This window comes from Centroberyx affinis, unplaced genomic scaffold (assembly GCF_046629955.1).
Source record: "Centroberyx affinis isolate AG114_WGS23_722 - 3 ecotype Tasmania unplaced genomic scaffold, CSIRO-AGI_Caff_v1 ptg007590l_1, whole genome shotgun sequence".
Taxonomy (NCBI): Eukaryota; Metazoa; Chordata; class Actinopteri; order Beryciformes; family Berycidae; genus Centroberyx; species Centroberyx affinis.
In genome coordinates, this window is record NW_027283828.1 from 36,980 (window position 1) to 52,461 (window position 15,482).

The window sequence follows — 15,482 nt, forward strand, 5'->3', positions numbered from 1 at the left end:
AACAGAGCGACTGAGGGGAAAGAGAGAGAGAGAGGGGAAAGAGAGAGAGAGAGAGGAGGGGGGGGCATTTGCATTTTACCAAGGCAACAGCCAAAGCGAAGGGCGGCGGCCCATTTGTTTGGGAGGGAAATACGGCAGGTGGGCACTGTGAGGTGACGAGTGACAGAGGAAAAACACATAAACAACAAAGGGAATCAGAATTAAAATCTCTTATTTTAGCCAATAGATGTGCAGGAATTTGTTTGGTGAGGAGACCTGCTGAAAATCACACCTAGTTTGATTTATTTGGTCTTCTTCTGTGGTGAACACATGCAGAAATAGCTGAATATGAGCATCAGTCCAGACTTTATTTTGCTCTGCTAGGCTTTCCAAGCATGAGGAACCACAACCGCCTTATTCTACCCATAATCCCTTGTGTTTCGGGGTGGTTTCCCTGCCTGGATTACATTCTCATTCCTAACGAACCGCACTGCAGTTCTCTTGTTAGAGGACTGAGATTCTTGGTGCCGTTATTTGGTGCCACCAGAGTTCAGTTAGTTTGTCCAGGTGAGAACAATGACCTTTGAACTAAAGGAGGAAATGCTGCAGAGTTTGAATAAACCGAACCAGAACATGCTGGGTGTGAACGCAGCCTTGACACAGAAAGATACCATGGTACAGACGCTCACATGCAGTGCAGTTAGGAAGAGACTGTTAGAAGAATGGTGAACTGTAAAAAACAAACTAGAAGTCTGTCAAAATGTGCAGCTCTGGCCCAAAATTATGACCATGATCCTCTACAGAAGGTGGGGAAGAGCAAGAGAAAGAAGGCTGTGTTGAATAATACCAGATAGGAATGATCCAACAGCTAAAAAGGGTGATGCTAAAGGAGAAAAAGGTGATGTTAGTCTGACTGGTCCAACAGCAGAAGTAAGTAATCCCAAATTCAGGTGAACACCCAAGTGAAAATCAAAGAGTCGTCATAATACACAGACTCTCTCCAAACGAGTACCTCCATAAACCACTTTTCCACTGCCGGTATCGGCCTCTGTCTTGGCCTTGTTGTTCCAGCTGAGCAGGAGAAGCTGTGTGGTGAGAGTCAGACCGGCCTGGAAGACCTGAGCCAGTACAGACCAGACGGAGGCTGCGGCCCTCCTGCCACAGGGCAGGAAGGAGTCCAGCAGCGACTGCAGCACACCTGGGGGAGGGAAGTCACATCGAGTTCAATTTAAATCTAAAAAATAAATACCGATCTACTGGAAAAATGTGTTATGCCCTCACATCAGCCACTGGCTTAAAGAACTATCATCCTGTCTTGCACTGGAAAAACTAACATATAGTCTCAAATGTAAGCTCTGTGAATTCTACAAAATTTGGGGCCTTTTTCTACGTCTTCTTGAAAGCGAAGATCTGCAACACCTGGATTCATGAATCCTCTCCTGGCTAGTCCTGTATAGACGTTTGATACTATAGTATCTACATTCGTATTGAAAATATCTATTATTCTTATGCTATGCTCTACATTTGTATGCCACTCCTCTGGTTGTTACTGCTCTATTGTCTGCACATTCACTGCACTTTATATGTCTAAATGGAAATGCACCGTATCTTTTATCTTATTACCATAGCTGTCACTCCTGTTTTTCTTTTGTTTGTTTGTTTTTCTTTCCTGGATGAGATGTTTGGGGGGGGAGGGAAGGGGCAGTTCTCTACATTGTATGTTAACTTTTACATTTTATCCTTGATTCAATTTTCATCAAAAATCCCAATAAACAAATGCTTAAAAAAAACAAATACATGAATAGCTCCATGCATCGGCTACAACCCAGTAAGTCTAAGAAACTCTGTTCAGATAAAAGAACATATCGATCCCAGATTGTGATTTCAGATGCAGACCTTTACTCTGCTTCACACTACAGTGACAGAGATTTGCATAAGTTTAGGCAGCGGCCATACTGATCCATTGGGTCTATCCGTCTGTTTATTTCAATTCATTTTCACTGACAGCTGTCTGTTGTCCAAACAGGATTTAGAGACGGACAGAAAGTTCAACCCAGCTGAACTTTTTCTCTTTAGCCAATCAGAGGCATTCCCACGTTTGTTGTGTAAAAACTAGCGGCGAACACAGAGACGACGGTCTGACCGAAACAAAAGATAAAAACAGAGAAAGCCTGGTGGAGCGTTGGGATGACTGGAGGTTTTCCAGCTCAGTTTCTTATTGAATTTATACAGTAGAGTCTGTTTCTTCTGTTTTCTATCAAGCAGCTCCGTTATGAGCAAAGCCAACGATTCTGTCCGTTTTCTGATGGATCAGTGTGACCGCTGCCTTATACAAAATATGTTAGACAGAGCTACAGTTGCAGACTGCAGGGGAAAACTCTTGCTGCATTAATAGAAAAATAACAGAGAAAGTTGTCATGTTATGTAGTTGCAGCGTATCCCTGCATGCATCGCCCTTTAAGAAAGTGACAGAAAAACGGGGCAAAGCAGGGCAGGAAACTAACTTTTTGTCCATCAGCCACAGTGACAGGTTTATTCCAAAATTCACCAGTTATGGCAAGCCGTTTTAAAATAAAATGGTTGCGGCTGGCAATCCTAATTACATTATAGATATCGACAAACGCAACTTGACTAGTCATAATTAGAATGTGACAGAAAGGTGATTCAAATAATAATTCCTTTCATGACAGACTTTTGACTAGTAAGAACTCCAATCTGAGATATCTCCACATTATTTTTGACATAACTCCAGTTCCAAGATACAGTATGTACAATTGTATTTTGACTAGCCATGTCTTGGTTTCAGATATCAAAAAAGATAATTTAGATATCTTTAATCATGAGGAATTAAAGATATCTTTACTTGAAATTATGACTAGTCAGAACTTAAGTGAAGATATGTTGAATTTGAGTTATGACTAGGCATAATTTCAGTGGAGATATCGGCAATTCACATTTCAGATAGTCAAAACTGAATTGTAGATATCTTTAATTGGAGTTTCCATACAACTTAATGGCAAAAATAACTTCAATCATATCAGTAAAATGTAATTAGAGAAATCTTAATGAATTACACATATCTGTAATGTGAATCACGTCACGTTATTAAATGTTAAAACGTCTTGCCATAACCAGTTGTTTTCAAAATTGTATCGGCCAGCTAGAATTTAAGAGTAGAAAAAGTTCACCAAACCAGAGCGGACAAACCTCCCAGCCACAAAAATGTCAAAATTAAAAGCTCTTGGCTGGTGGCTGGAGTTAGTTTCCCACCCTGCTGCCATGTGCAGGTTAGTGTATTTAAGAGTGTGCTGGAAATAGGAAACAGAATGAGTGTGGAGACAGAGGTCCAGAGGAGTGAGCCGGGCCCAGACTGAGCTGCTACCTGCAGCATCGTGGTGTTTCTTCAGCAGTGTGTGTTGGTAAAGCAGAGTGAGGAGGCAAACCGCGGAGGCTGCTGCCCTCCTGCTCACACTGACACCAGCGTCCCACATGGACACCAGAAAACCTGCTGAGAGACCAGTTCAGTTACTTCACATCCCCCCCTCTCTCCCCCCTCTGAACCACATCCACTTCTGATGTCTTCCTCTACTTGCTCCAACATGCTCTTGTTTTGACATAAAAAATAAATAATATCTACCTCTCCTCAGCTCCTTTCCTAGCTCTTTCCCATCTTAAACCGGTAGACATGATTGCTGGAAAAAATACTTTATGCAAAGATCATTTTCCCTATGAGAGAGTGGCGGCACCCACTTGAAAGATCTTTGGTGTTTTGCAATGCTCCAAATTTTGCGCTTAAAGTTCAAATTATTCAAAACTTTCACCTAGTTTACAGCTAACCTTTCAAAGCCTTGTGTTTTGGGGTGGTTTCTTATAGTCGGTTGGATTAAAGAACCGCACTGCAGTTCTCTTGTTAGAGGACTGAGACTCTTGCTGCCGTTATTTGGTGCCACCAGAGTTCAAAGGTCATTGATCTCATCTGGACAAACCAACTGAACTGAAGGAGGAAACACTGCAGAGTTTGAATGAACCGCTCCGAACATGCTGGGTGTGAACGCAGCCCAACTGTACAGCCTGTCTGAGCCCGAGAAGCTTTTATGTCACACTTCTACATCAAAACAACCATCATCACAACAGTCCAGTGTCTCACCAGTCTTGCTCCTGCGGCTCTTGTCCCTGCAGTAGATGGTTGAAGATCCCGGGTCTCCAGCCGCAGAGCGCCCCGCCCCCCGCGCCCCGGCAGAGAAGGAGGAGGAGGCGGTGTATCTGGAGGAAGGGTAGTGGCTGGTGAGAACCTCCTTCTTGATGGAGTGCGGGTCACAGTCTCTGCAGTAGTGCTGGCGAAGGGTGGAGGTCTGGGTCTGGGTCTGGGTCTGGTGGAGGGAGCAGCGCTCCTCTCCGCTGCCGATCAGAGTGCTGTTGGCCAGAGCCGCGCTGTGCTCCGACAGGACGGTGCTTTCTGTGACAGGGAAGGAGAAAAATAAATTAACAAACGCATTCATACTTCTATGAACATACAAATACTCTATATTACTAGAATGATGCAACATACAATTTATATATTACTTTAGAGCTATTGTAGGAAGAAACTGAATTATTTTCATGAAATGAAGACTACTGTATATATCCATATCTCTAAAACAAAGAACCCAGCAGTAAAGAATCCAGTTTGTAAAGGTTTTATCATTTTGTCAACTAAAGGACTTAAGTTACCTACTATTCTTTAAAAAGTATTACAACTTGTTCAAAGTCAAAGTCAACTTTATTGTCAATTCTGCCATATGTACAGGACATACAGAGGATCGAAATGCTGTTTCTCTCAGATCACGGTGTAGGCAAATACAAGTACAAAACAAAACAACAAGGGTATAAAAATACTAGGATAAAAAGATACTAAAAGGACTAAGAATTTAAATAATTATAACTTAACCTGGGGGTCTGGGAGGACAATAACAAGGCACAGATCAAGAACAAAAACTGCAATAATAACAACAGTAGTGCAAGTAGTCATAAAAGGATGTGCAAGTAATAACAAGTCATCCACAGGAAGAGTGGCAGCAGTTTTTGTAGTATTTTGTACAAAGTGGCTGGTGCTGAGGGTAGGTGTGTGTGTGTGTGTGTGTACATAATAGTTTTGATATAATACCAAATATCATTGTGTAACAGTAGTTTATTCTGGAATGAATGGCCTTTTATATGCTGATAGCATTTGAAGAGTGTCAAACTTCAAACTCTATAAAAACAACAACAACAACAACAACAACAGGTGACTGTGGTAAGAAATCTTGTTTTTCATGAACTTACCTTTGGGATCAACATCCTGGTCCAAACCTGCACAGCAGAGGAGGAAGAATGCTTGTAATGCTTGTTGTGATTGTATGTAAGTAGTGGTGTGGTGGAAATGTCTGGATGTGTGCTGCTGTCTTTTTAATTTTTGACATTTCTTTTTAGCCCCTACCCCCCTCCCTCAAGAGGCTTTGCCTTTTGCCAGGTCGCCATTGTAAATAAAAATTTGTTCTTAATGACTTGCCTGGTTAAATAAAGGTTAAATAAAATAAATAAATAAATAAATAAAATAAAAAGAATAGAGTCAGCCCACACATACTCCACTCTGCTACTTTCTCATTATAATGTATTTCTAGAGGCATTTCTACCCCAACAGCACCAGGAAACTTTGCCTATTCTAATTTCATACTATGCAAAAGCATGGCCTGTGCTTCACCAGCTTTATAAAATGTCCAGTTTCCATAAGTGAACCAAAATAACCTGTCGACCAGGATCCTCTCTCCTGTGCCTGAATGGACGTTTTTTCTTTACCCACTATTATACTGACTGTGCTGCTCAGGTGTCCTGTAATGAGTTTAGGACTAAACTCTTCTGAACAGAGGTATTTGTGGAGCTCAGGTTTTTCTCTCTGTACATGCCTTCCCTTCTCCAATTCCTCACTGATTTCTTCTGCGCTCCTCGAGGTTTATTTCAGTCTCAGAAAAGCAGAGTTCAGTATACAGACTGCCGTTGTTCAGTCACGCAAGGAAATAGTTATATTTTCTCCCTTAAATGAATGGATTGTTGGCCTCCTCATCGGTTAAAACCCACTGGCATTTGTAGTGTTAAATAAATCTGTGTATATTTCTCACATATACAAAAACACCAACACACAGCCATACATTTTCCCTTTCAAATTTTCTTTTTCCAGACCTGGACTGGATTTGAAGGTTTTGGCTGCTGTTCAACATGATGCTGATGATGTTGATATGTGACATCATCTTGGCCATATCACTCTGAAGATTATTCTTAATAACAAATATCCCAATATGGGAAATGACAGTGGGGCTAAAGCTACGTAAAATGTGTCTTATTCTCTTATTTGTACACAGACTCAATAACGATATCTCTCCATATTTTTCTAGACTTTGTGCAATTCCCATACTTTTCAAGACCTGGAAGTTTTCAGATTAATTTCCCATACTTTTCTGGACCTGGAAGTTTTCAGAGTAATTTCCCATACTTTTCTAGACCTGTACATTTTCAGATTAATTTCCCATACTTTTCCAGACCTGTATGTTTTCATATTAATTTCCCATACTTTTCTAGACGTGGAAGTTTTCAGATTAATGTCCCATACTTTTCAAGACCTGTACATTTTCAGATTAATTTCTCATACTTTTCTGGACCTGTAAATTTTCAGATTAATTTCCCATACTTTTCTAGACCTGGAAGTTTTCAGATTAATTTCCCATACTTTTCCAAACCTTCCAGACCTGTATAAGAGCCCTGAAGCTGAGCGAACACAAGAGACCCAGCTGTATTAAAGAGCAACACTCTACACACACATTATCGGACAGAAACCAAAGCTCCTCACCCCAGAAGCCGTCGACCAGAGTCCTGTCCTGCATGGTGGACTCGTCCAGCATGGAGGAGAGCAGCGAGGCGTCGGAGGCCGCGCTGTGCAGGCTGCTGCTGAGCAGCGACGGGCCGGCCGGCCGGCGGGGCGTCTGGAGGAGGAGCGACTGGGCGCAGGAGACAGAGAGCTGCTGGGAACGACGGGACTTCAACGGCCTGCAGAGAGAGAGCGAGGGAGAGGCGGAGGAGAGAAGGAGTCAGAGAGGGAGGAGAGGGAGTGAGAAACAAGATTAAGCTTTTGAAAAAATTAAGCTCTTAAAAAAAAAGCAAGATTGTGGTATAGCAATTAGGGCTGGGCGATAATTCAATATTATCATTCACTGTCTTTCAGGGAATCATATGGTGATGATGGGAAATCGTGACACACAATTCTGCTCTCTAAACTGATAACAAGCTAATTTTATTTAAAAACTAGGGCTGAACGATTTTGAAAAAATATCCAATTGCCATTATTTTGACTGATATTGCAATTGCGATATGATTTGCGATATCAGAGGGAATGAGAATTTTTACATCATTATTCACATTTTCATTGAAAAAACGTATTAAAATGATTATGGTGTGATTTTTGCAGGGATCTTTGCCAAACAAAGATGTTTTCTTAAGTCTGTAGAATATGATGTGTAGGCCAGGACATCTCTGCAGCACCACAATATTTAATTTAAAATGGTATTTTGACACATTTCACCTTTAACAAATATTGCGCCTCCTGCGATTTGAAAATTGCAGTAGGCCATATTGCGATTTCGATAAAATTTCAATTAATTGTTCAGCCCTATTGAAAGCCCTGAAACTGTCAAATAAGAAAAAAAATCTCTTCTACCGGAGCAACAGACACCAGAGAATCACAGATTTTGTAGTTTTATCATGGAGGAAGATACAGAACCCAAGGTGCCACCAGAGTTCAGCATCACTTTAAGTCACCTGGCGTTCCGGTGCCCGGCTCCTCCGGGGCTGAAGGAGGTGCTGCTGCTCGGCAGGCTGCGGTCCAGCAGGCCGTCGTCTCCGAAGGGAGCGGAGGAGTGGAGCCGCAGGCTGCGTCTAGACATGATGGGAGGGAGGAGAGACGAGACGATCTGATGCTCCTTCTCACTGTCCAACACCGCAGAGGAGTAACTGGAGCTGGAGGAGGAGGAGAGAAGAGGAGGAGAGAGGGAGAAGAGAGAGGAGAGAGGAGGAGGAAGAAACAGGAGAGAGGAGGAGGAGGAAAGGGTAGGAAAAAGAAGAAGAGAGGGGAGAGAGGAGAGGAGAGAAGAGGAGAGAGGAGGAAGAGAGAAGAGAAGGAGGAGGAAGAGAGAGGAGAGAGGAGGGGGAGGAGGAAAGGGTAGGAAAAAGAAGAAGAGGAGAGGGGAAGGGAGGGAAGACGAGAGAGGAGGAAGAGAGAAGAGGAGGAGGAAGAAAGGAGGAAAGGGAGAAGAATGGGAAGGAGGAAGGAGGGGAGAGAGGAGGAGAGGAGAAAGAGAGAGGAGGAGGGGGAAGAGAGGGGAGCCAGGGAAGGTCAAGGAGGAAGAAAACAGAAGGAGGAAGACAGAGCAGAAGAGGGAAAGAAGAGGATGACGAGGGGGAGAAGAGGAGGAGAGAGGAGGAGAAGAGGAGGAGAGGGGGAGAAGGGAGAACGGAGGTAAAGAAGAGGAGGAAGGGGAGAGGAAGAGGAGAAAAGAAGGAAGGAGGAAGAGGAGAGGAAGACAAAGGGGAGAAGAGGAGAGGGAAGCAAGAGGAGGAGGAGGATAAGAAGAGGGAAAGAGGAAAGAGAGAACAGGAGGAGGAAGGGGAGGAGGAGGAGAGGAGAGGAAGAAGGAAGAGGAAGGGGAGAAAGTAAGAGGGGGAGGAAGGGGAGGAGAAGGAGCAAGTAGAAATAAGAAAAGGAAGATGAATGAAGAAGAAAGGAGAAGAAAAGGAAAAAGAGAGGGAGAGAAAGGGGAGAAGTGAGAAGAAGAGGAAGGGGAGAAGAGATTTATTATCAAAAACATTTAAGCCCTTATTTTATTTTTCTCAAATCCACAAAACCTTCAAGGACTGTCCAGGCCCTGCAAAAAAATCCTGCACCTTGTTTTTATTGAGAGTACATTATCTTTTTCTTTTATTACCTGGTTTGCAATTATCAATCAGAAAGACAGAAATAAAACTCTGGCAAAATCACATGATGAGAAAAATCAAAGGAAAAACACCTTTGCACCAGAATCAATAAAACCTAAATGAGAATCATGAGATTTCCAACACATAACAATTGTAAACTATTATAATTTCAGCTTTATGGATATGACTCTGCACTTTAAACAGCACAGATATGCAAATGGGTAACTGATAATCTGTGACCTGCCCTTCCTTTCTCTTTCTGTTCTGAGATATATTTATTCTCTGTCTTGTTATTAATGTTTGTGCCTTTTCATTTGTTTCCTTTAAGTTTCCCTGTGTGGGATAAATGAAGTTCAAGCTGAACTGAATGTAGTTTTGTGCTCTGACTGTAAGCACAGGTGTTGTTTTCCCCCAGAGTGCTCCGTCCCAAACCAGGAGCAGGAAAGAGCCTGAAATATCCTACTGACAATAAAACGCTGAAGAAGAAGAAGAAGAAGAAGAAGAAGAAGAAGAAGAAGGCAAGAGGATCGAAATCTACCGGCCTGGCATCAAATGAAACACACACACACACACTCAGAGTAAGTGACCCTGGTATTACAGCTTGATCAGATCTGGCTCAGATTAGAAAACAGTCCAGTTTGTCAGACTGATCTGTGTCTCACCCCAACAGCAACAACAGCAATATCTGAAGCAACAAATAAACTCTCTCTCTCTCAGCTGACCTTTGGATCCAGCTGACGCATCTCACACACACACACACACACACACACACCAGTAAACCTGGGAGTGAACTGGGTGTCGCATTTAGGCCGACTTTCCATACTTGTAAGAAATGTGTGAAGAGACAAAGCTGAAAGGAACAAATTACATTTACTCTCATTACTGTAAATTGAGTAAATGTTTTGTGTACCTGTACTTCTATATTTGAATTCAAAATTTTGTATGTTTTGACTGAATTATTGCACCTCATTACACTTCAATCCCATCCGTTACAGAGTACACATTTTGTGCACCGTCCATAAGCATTGCATCAGAAACCGATTCATGCTCTTTATTTAATCTTTAGGTTTTCAATTAACAGAAGCTAGTTTGAACTCTGTCCTCTCATCCCTTTAGTATTGCAAAGGAAAGGTAATATGTAACAATGTTCTCTTTTGAAAACAAAACACAAAAACAAAAACAGTAACTGTAACTTTTAGGCTACTGTGAGTATGTATTAATTGAGATACTTTTTTACTTTTACTGAAGTCAGTTAACACCAACTAGGGCTGCAACTAACAATTATTTTCTTTATTGATTAATCGATTATTGTTCTGATTAATCATTTAGCCTAGCAAATCTGCAAATCTTAGCATCTGTGAAGCTGTAACCAGAGATATGTTTAGTATGTTTACTTGATGAATGACTAAAAAGATGAATCGATTATCAGAATTATAATTGATTAATCTTCTGTTGATCGACTCTTTGACTGAATCATTTCAGCACTAGAACGTACGTATTAACTGAGTTACTTTTTACTTGTACTCCGGTCAATGTTAACACCAATTATTTCACTTCTATTCATGTGAAACTTCAGCTCAGTAACACTTCAGCAGGATATTTAGTAGTTTCCAGCCTGGTGAAAAGCCGGTCAGTGCAGCTGGCAGTCTGTAAGTCTTATTACAACACTGCTGAACAAAACAAATCCCTGTATCCTTATCAGGTGCAGAAACACACAGCCCTAAAACTCTGATTAAACATAACCTACATGCAGCAAGACACAACGCAGGAAAACAGCAGAAGAAGAAGAAGAAGACAGGAGTGAAAGTAAGAGAGTTAAATTAAAAAGCAGATACACACAGGTCAGTCCAGCCCCAGCTCTCCAGGTCCCCCTCCTCGTCCGACACGCTCATTCCAGGGAGAAGTGCCGCAGACCCACATCACACACACACCTTCAAAACGCATACACACACACACACACACACTATGAAAAACACAGAGAAACTCCTGTAGCAGCAGCAGCAGGTTCAGGCACCTTAGTCCTACTTACGGTGCAGTCTAACTGCTGCAGCGATCACTTCCTGTTAGCGCTGTGGAGGAGCTGATTACACCCCCCCCCCCCTCCCCCTTCCCTCCCCCCTCCACACACACACACACTCCCTCCTCCCACCTGCCTACTTTTCCTGCCAGCTTTACTATTCATTCCCATCCTATATCCATTTACATAGCATTTGTCATTCCTTATTTAACCAAGCTGAGATGAACATTCCTGAGTCAGCAGTCTGTTTTTATCTCTATTAATTCGTATATCTAACCTAGTTTAACAATGTACTTTTTAACCCTTATGTAAATGGAAAAGTATTTCAGATGGTTTACTCCCTCTGCAATTTGCGCATAACAACAAACAAACAACATTTGAGGCATTTAGCCGCCACTCCAGAGTGAATTACAATAGACTGCAACAGTAGAATAAGCTTCAACTCCTAGATAATGACGAACAACCAGTAGTAAGCAGGAGGGTTAGACCGATATATCTAATTCTAATCCAATTTCATCAGTCTGGGCTTTAATGGAGTTTTAGTGTCCTATGTTGGTCTAAATGCTGTTTCAGAGGCTTTTCCACCCCGCAAAAACAAAAACAAACCTGGGGAAAACACTTAATTTTGGCATGAATTATAACAGATTAATTTTCTGTTAATCAACTACTTGACTAATCATTTCAGCACTAGAACGTACGTATTAACTGAGCTACTTTTTACTTTTACTAATAATTTCACTTCTATTCAGGTGACATTTCAGCTCAGTAACACTTCAGCAAGATATAGATTAGATAGATTAGATTAGCTTTTATTTCAAACATGTTAAAAAAGTAAAAAAATATAAGTGAGAAAAACAAAACAAGCAGGAGGGTTAGACTGATATATCTAATTCTAATCCAATTTCATCAGTCTGGGCTTTAATGGAGAGTTTTAGTGTCCCATGTTGATCTAAATGCTGTTTCAGAGGCTTTTCCACCCCGCAAAAACAAAAACAATCCTGGGGAAAACGCTGAATTTTTGGCATGAAAGTGGTCCAGAATTAAATATACTGAATATCGGCAGCTTCAATCCCACCCCAAAAAAAAAATAGTGATAGCTGCCTTCGAAAAACACATCGGTCGAATCCTAAAAAGGAGTGCAGGAGCTACAGTAGATATCGGTAGATATCACAGAATATTCCTGTGAGAGAGAGAGAGAAGAGAGAAGATCGCACTGTTTTGCCAGTTTCTAAACCAGTTTAACAGACTCTGAACCAGGGATGGGACGATTCAAAATTCAATATATCGCAATACAAAAATGTGACAATCCGTATCATGGGTCAGGAACATGAATGGTGATATCAGCTCCATGTTATTCTGCTGTAGTAATCACAAATAATATTATTGTCACTTTTTAAATTGTTGTTTACATTCTAGCAGCCGATGCCATCGCTAGTAGAAAGATTTGTGGCTCAGAAATAAACATAATTCTGCACAGTCAGACTTTGTTGACACTGAAATTTTTATTCTTTATTACATCGTATCGTGGTCGTATTGAATCGTGAACCCCATATCGTGTATCAAATCATATCAGGAGAACAGCAGATGGTCTCATCATCACTACTCAGTTTTAAAAAGAAATTAAGAACAGCAATCATTCAGAAATAAATCAGTTTAGGCTACATATGATATTCTGTATGTGAAGGTTGATTATATTTGTGGTGCTAACTTAGGTATTGCTTCACTGTGCATTAGTAGTATTGGGCAGTTATATATACTGATATATACCTAGTTTACTTATTCTATTATTTGCTTTAACCATTTACTGTTGAGGTGACATTATGAATGTGAGGAGAACATTTTTTTTTTTCTCTTATTTTTATTTCATTTTGTTTTGTTGATATTGTGGATTGTCCATTATGTGATGTTTGAATGTCTCGTCTTTTGTGTGGACCCCAGGAAGAATAGTTGCTACTGCGGTAATAACTGATGAGGATCCTAAATAAAAACTCATAAACATAAAAGCAGATGATGGCAGCATGAGCCTTTCTCCAAAAAACAAACCAGGCTAAAAACTGAGAGAGAGAGAGAGAGAGAGAGAGAGAGAGAGAGAGAGAGAGAGAGAGAGAGAGAGAGAGAGAGAGAGAGAGAGAGAGAGAGAGAGAGAGAGAGAGAGAGAGAGAGAGAGAGAGAGAGAGAGAGAGAGAGAGAGAGAGACTCTCTAAAAAGGGAGATAAACAGGATGTGAATTCACCACCAGCCTGCAGGTTAACACTGGTCCTGGACTGAACTTTCCACCAACCAGCCATCCAACTTCCAGAATCACTTCTATCTGTTCTGGAGGTGAAATAGTGAATTCTCAGATCCTAAAACTCAGCCCTCCTCCTCCTGCAGGTGAAGCCAGAGCCACAGTCACGCCACAGTAAGCCTCTCCCGGATTACCCAGCAGCCCTCACCTTGAGCCAATTAGGGACTTTCTACAGAGCTGCCAGTCTGCACTGCTGTGCTGCTAATCAGCCTGCAGAGGGCGCTGCAGGCCACAGAGAGGAGGCACTGTCTGCACTAGAAGTCAGTCTACTGGGTGTGATGGGGAAGCAGTGGGACAAGCAAGTTAAATATCAGGGGCCGGATTCACCAATGTTTTCTTAAGATAGATCTTAAGAAATGACATAAGAGGAAATGTTAGGAAGTTCTTAAGAAGGCTCTTAAGTGCAATTCCTCAATATTTTCTTAGTAACAGTCTCATTTCTTACGAATTTCTTTAATTTTCCTACTTAAGAACTTCTCAAAATAGAGCCTGAATTAATTCTGGTTAATAAACTTTAGGCTTACTGCCATTGAGGCTAGGAGACAAGGCTAGGAGGCTAGGAGACAAGGCTAGGAGACAACCCAAAGTGCTTCCATCTACAAAACAATTGGGGAAAAACCTATTTAGAGCAACTAGAGCAAAGATTTAAACATTGGTTGCTGTTGGTAACTGTAAAATTTGCAGCTTATTTTCAACAGACATGAGACAGAGGCCTACCTGGCCCTACACCAAATAAAGCTTTACAATAAATGTTCATCTTAATGTTAGGTGTAGGGGAACCTATGAAGACTTTGAACTATAACCTACTTGTCTAAAATATGTTTAAATATATGATATTAGAGGCTTACCTTTTCACTGTAGGAGTTTTAAGACAGGTGAAGGGCCGTCTTAAAGTTAAGAAAAAAATCAAGAACAAATTTGAGAACTTTCATTTCAAGAATACCATTTATTCCTAAGTTTTTTTTCTTAGGAAGAAACATAAGAAGAAAGTTAAGAAAATATATAAGAACTGTTTTTTTTTTCCTATTTTTTTTCTTAAGACTAAAGTTAAGAAAGAAAATGGCACTTGAGAAGATTTTTTTTTCTTAAGAGGGTTTTGTGAATCCGGGCCCAGATATCAGTCAGTCAGTGTCTCCACCTCTGATATGATGGAGGTATGAACGTGCAGCCAACCTGCTTTGCACATTTTTTCCATTTAATTGTTCAATTCTGTTTTTTGTAAATTCATTCTTCATTTAAAAAAGGCAATAATGTCTCCCAGAGTTTCTCTACCACTGAACAGGTGTGGTGGGTCAATCTGCCTTAAAGAGCTGCTGACACTAAAAGAATTTCATCAGTCTGGTTTCAGTGGAGAGTTTTAGTGTCCCATGATGCTCTGAATGCTGCTTCAGAGGCTTTTCCACCCTGATGAGAAGGAAATTCAGGGGAAACACTAGATTTTTTGGCATGAAAATGCTCAAATTTCAGTATCAGCCTTCAAAAACCCATATCAGTCAAACCACAATCACAGCATATATCTGGATACACTCCAGATAGCGGGTATGTGTGGTTAAAGCTGTGGGTCAGTGGAGTCTGGAGGCCACAGCAGCTGCTGCAGGGCCGAGCCAAGACGACCGGCTGTCAGGGAGGGAAATAAAAATATAAGTCTCACTGACAAACACAGGCTACATTTAAAACAGGAATCCCAAAACCTCCCTGCATACCAGAACCAGGAGACACATCAGATAATATGGAGGGAAACTCTAAACCTCACACTTCTGTTTTGATCAGCCAGCCTTCTTCCCTCACAGCCAGACAACAGACAACAAGCCGTTTCAGCTATTCCTACTTTAAATATTCCAACTGATCATTATCATAGTTTTAAATATTTCCACTGATCATTATCACAGTCCTGCTGATTTGAATAGGAAAACCGCTCTGCAGCTGTACAGGTGAAACCCCGAACAGGGAAGACATTTCCCAAAGTGTCAAGCGCCAATGATCCATTCTTTAACTTTTCTTTTTATCTCTTTTTTTTATATCTTTAAGTCGGTTGATCAAGTGGTCATGCTTTTCTTTCAGCAACATCCTGCTTCTAGGGCTGGGTGATACGGTTAAAATCAATATCAGGATAATCATATGGATATTTTCCGATATAAATATATATCACGATATGGCGGCACGTATGCAAAATCACATTAAATAATCAAATGAATGTTCATCCCTCTGAGACAAATGGTAATG

The 15,482-nt window shown here is 41.1% G+C and overlaps 1 protein-coding gene across 1 annotated transcript in view; it reads right to left on the reverse strand.

Annotated features, from left to right (window-relative positions):
* Nucleotides 1-15,482, reverse strand: part of LOC139639715 (SUN domain-containing protein 1-like) — a 35,254-nt gene that overhangs the window by 18,241 nt on the left and 1,531 nt on the right. Inside the window, exons 2-6 of the mRNA XM_071513863.1 lie at nt 7,804-8,001; nt 6,839-7,035; nt 5,281-5,307; nt 4,127-4,435; nt 992-1,177 (exon numbers count right to left, since the gene is read on the reverse strand). Coding sequence (XP_071369964.1) covers nt 992-1,177; nt 4,127-4,435; nt 5,281-5,307; nt 6,839-7,035; nt 7,804-8,001 — 917 coding nt within the window. The remainder of the gene's footprint in view (nt 1-991; nt 1,178-4,126; nt 4,436-5,280; nt 5,308-6,838; nt 7,036-7,803; nt 8,002-15,482) is intronic.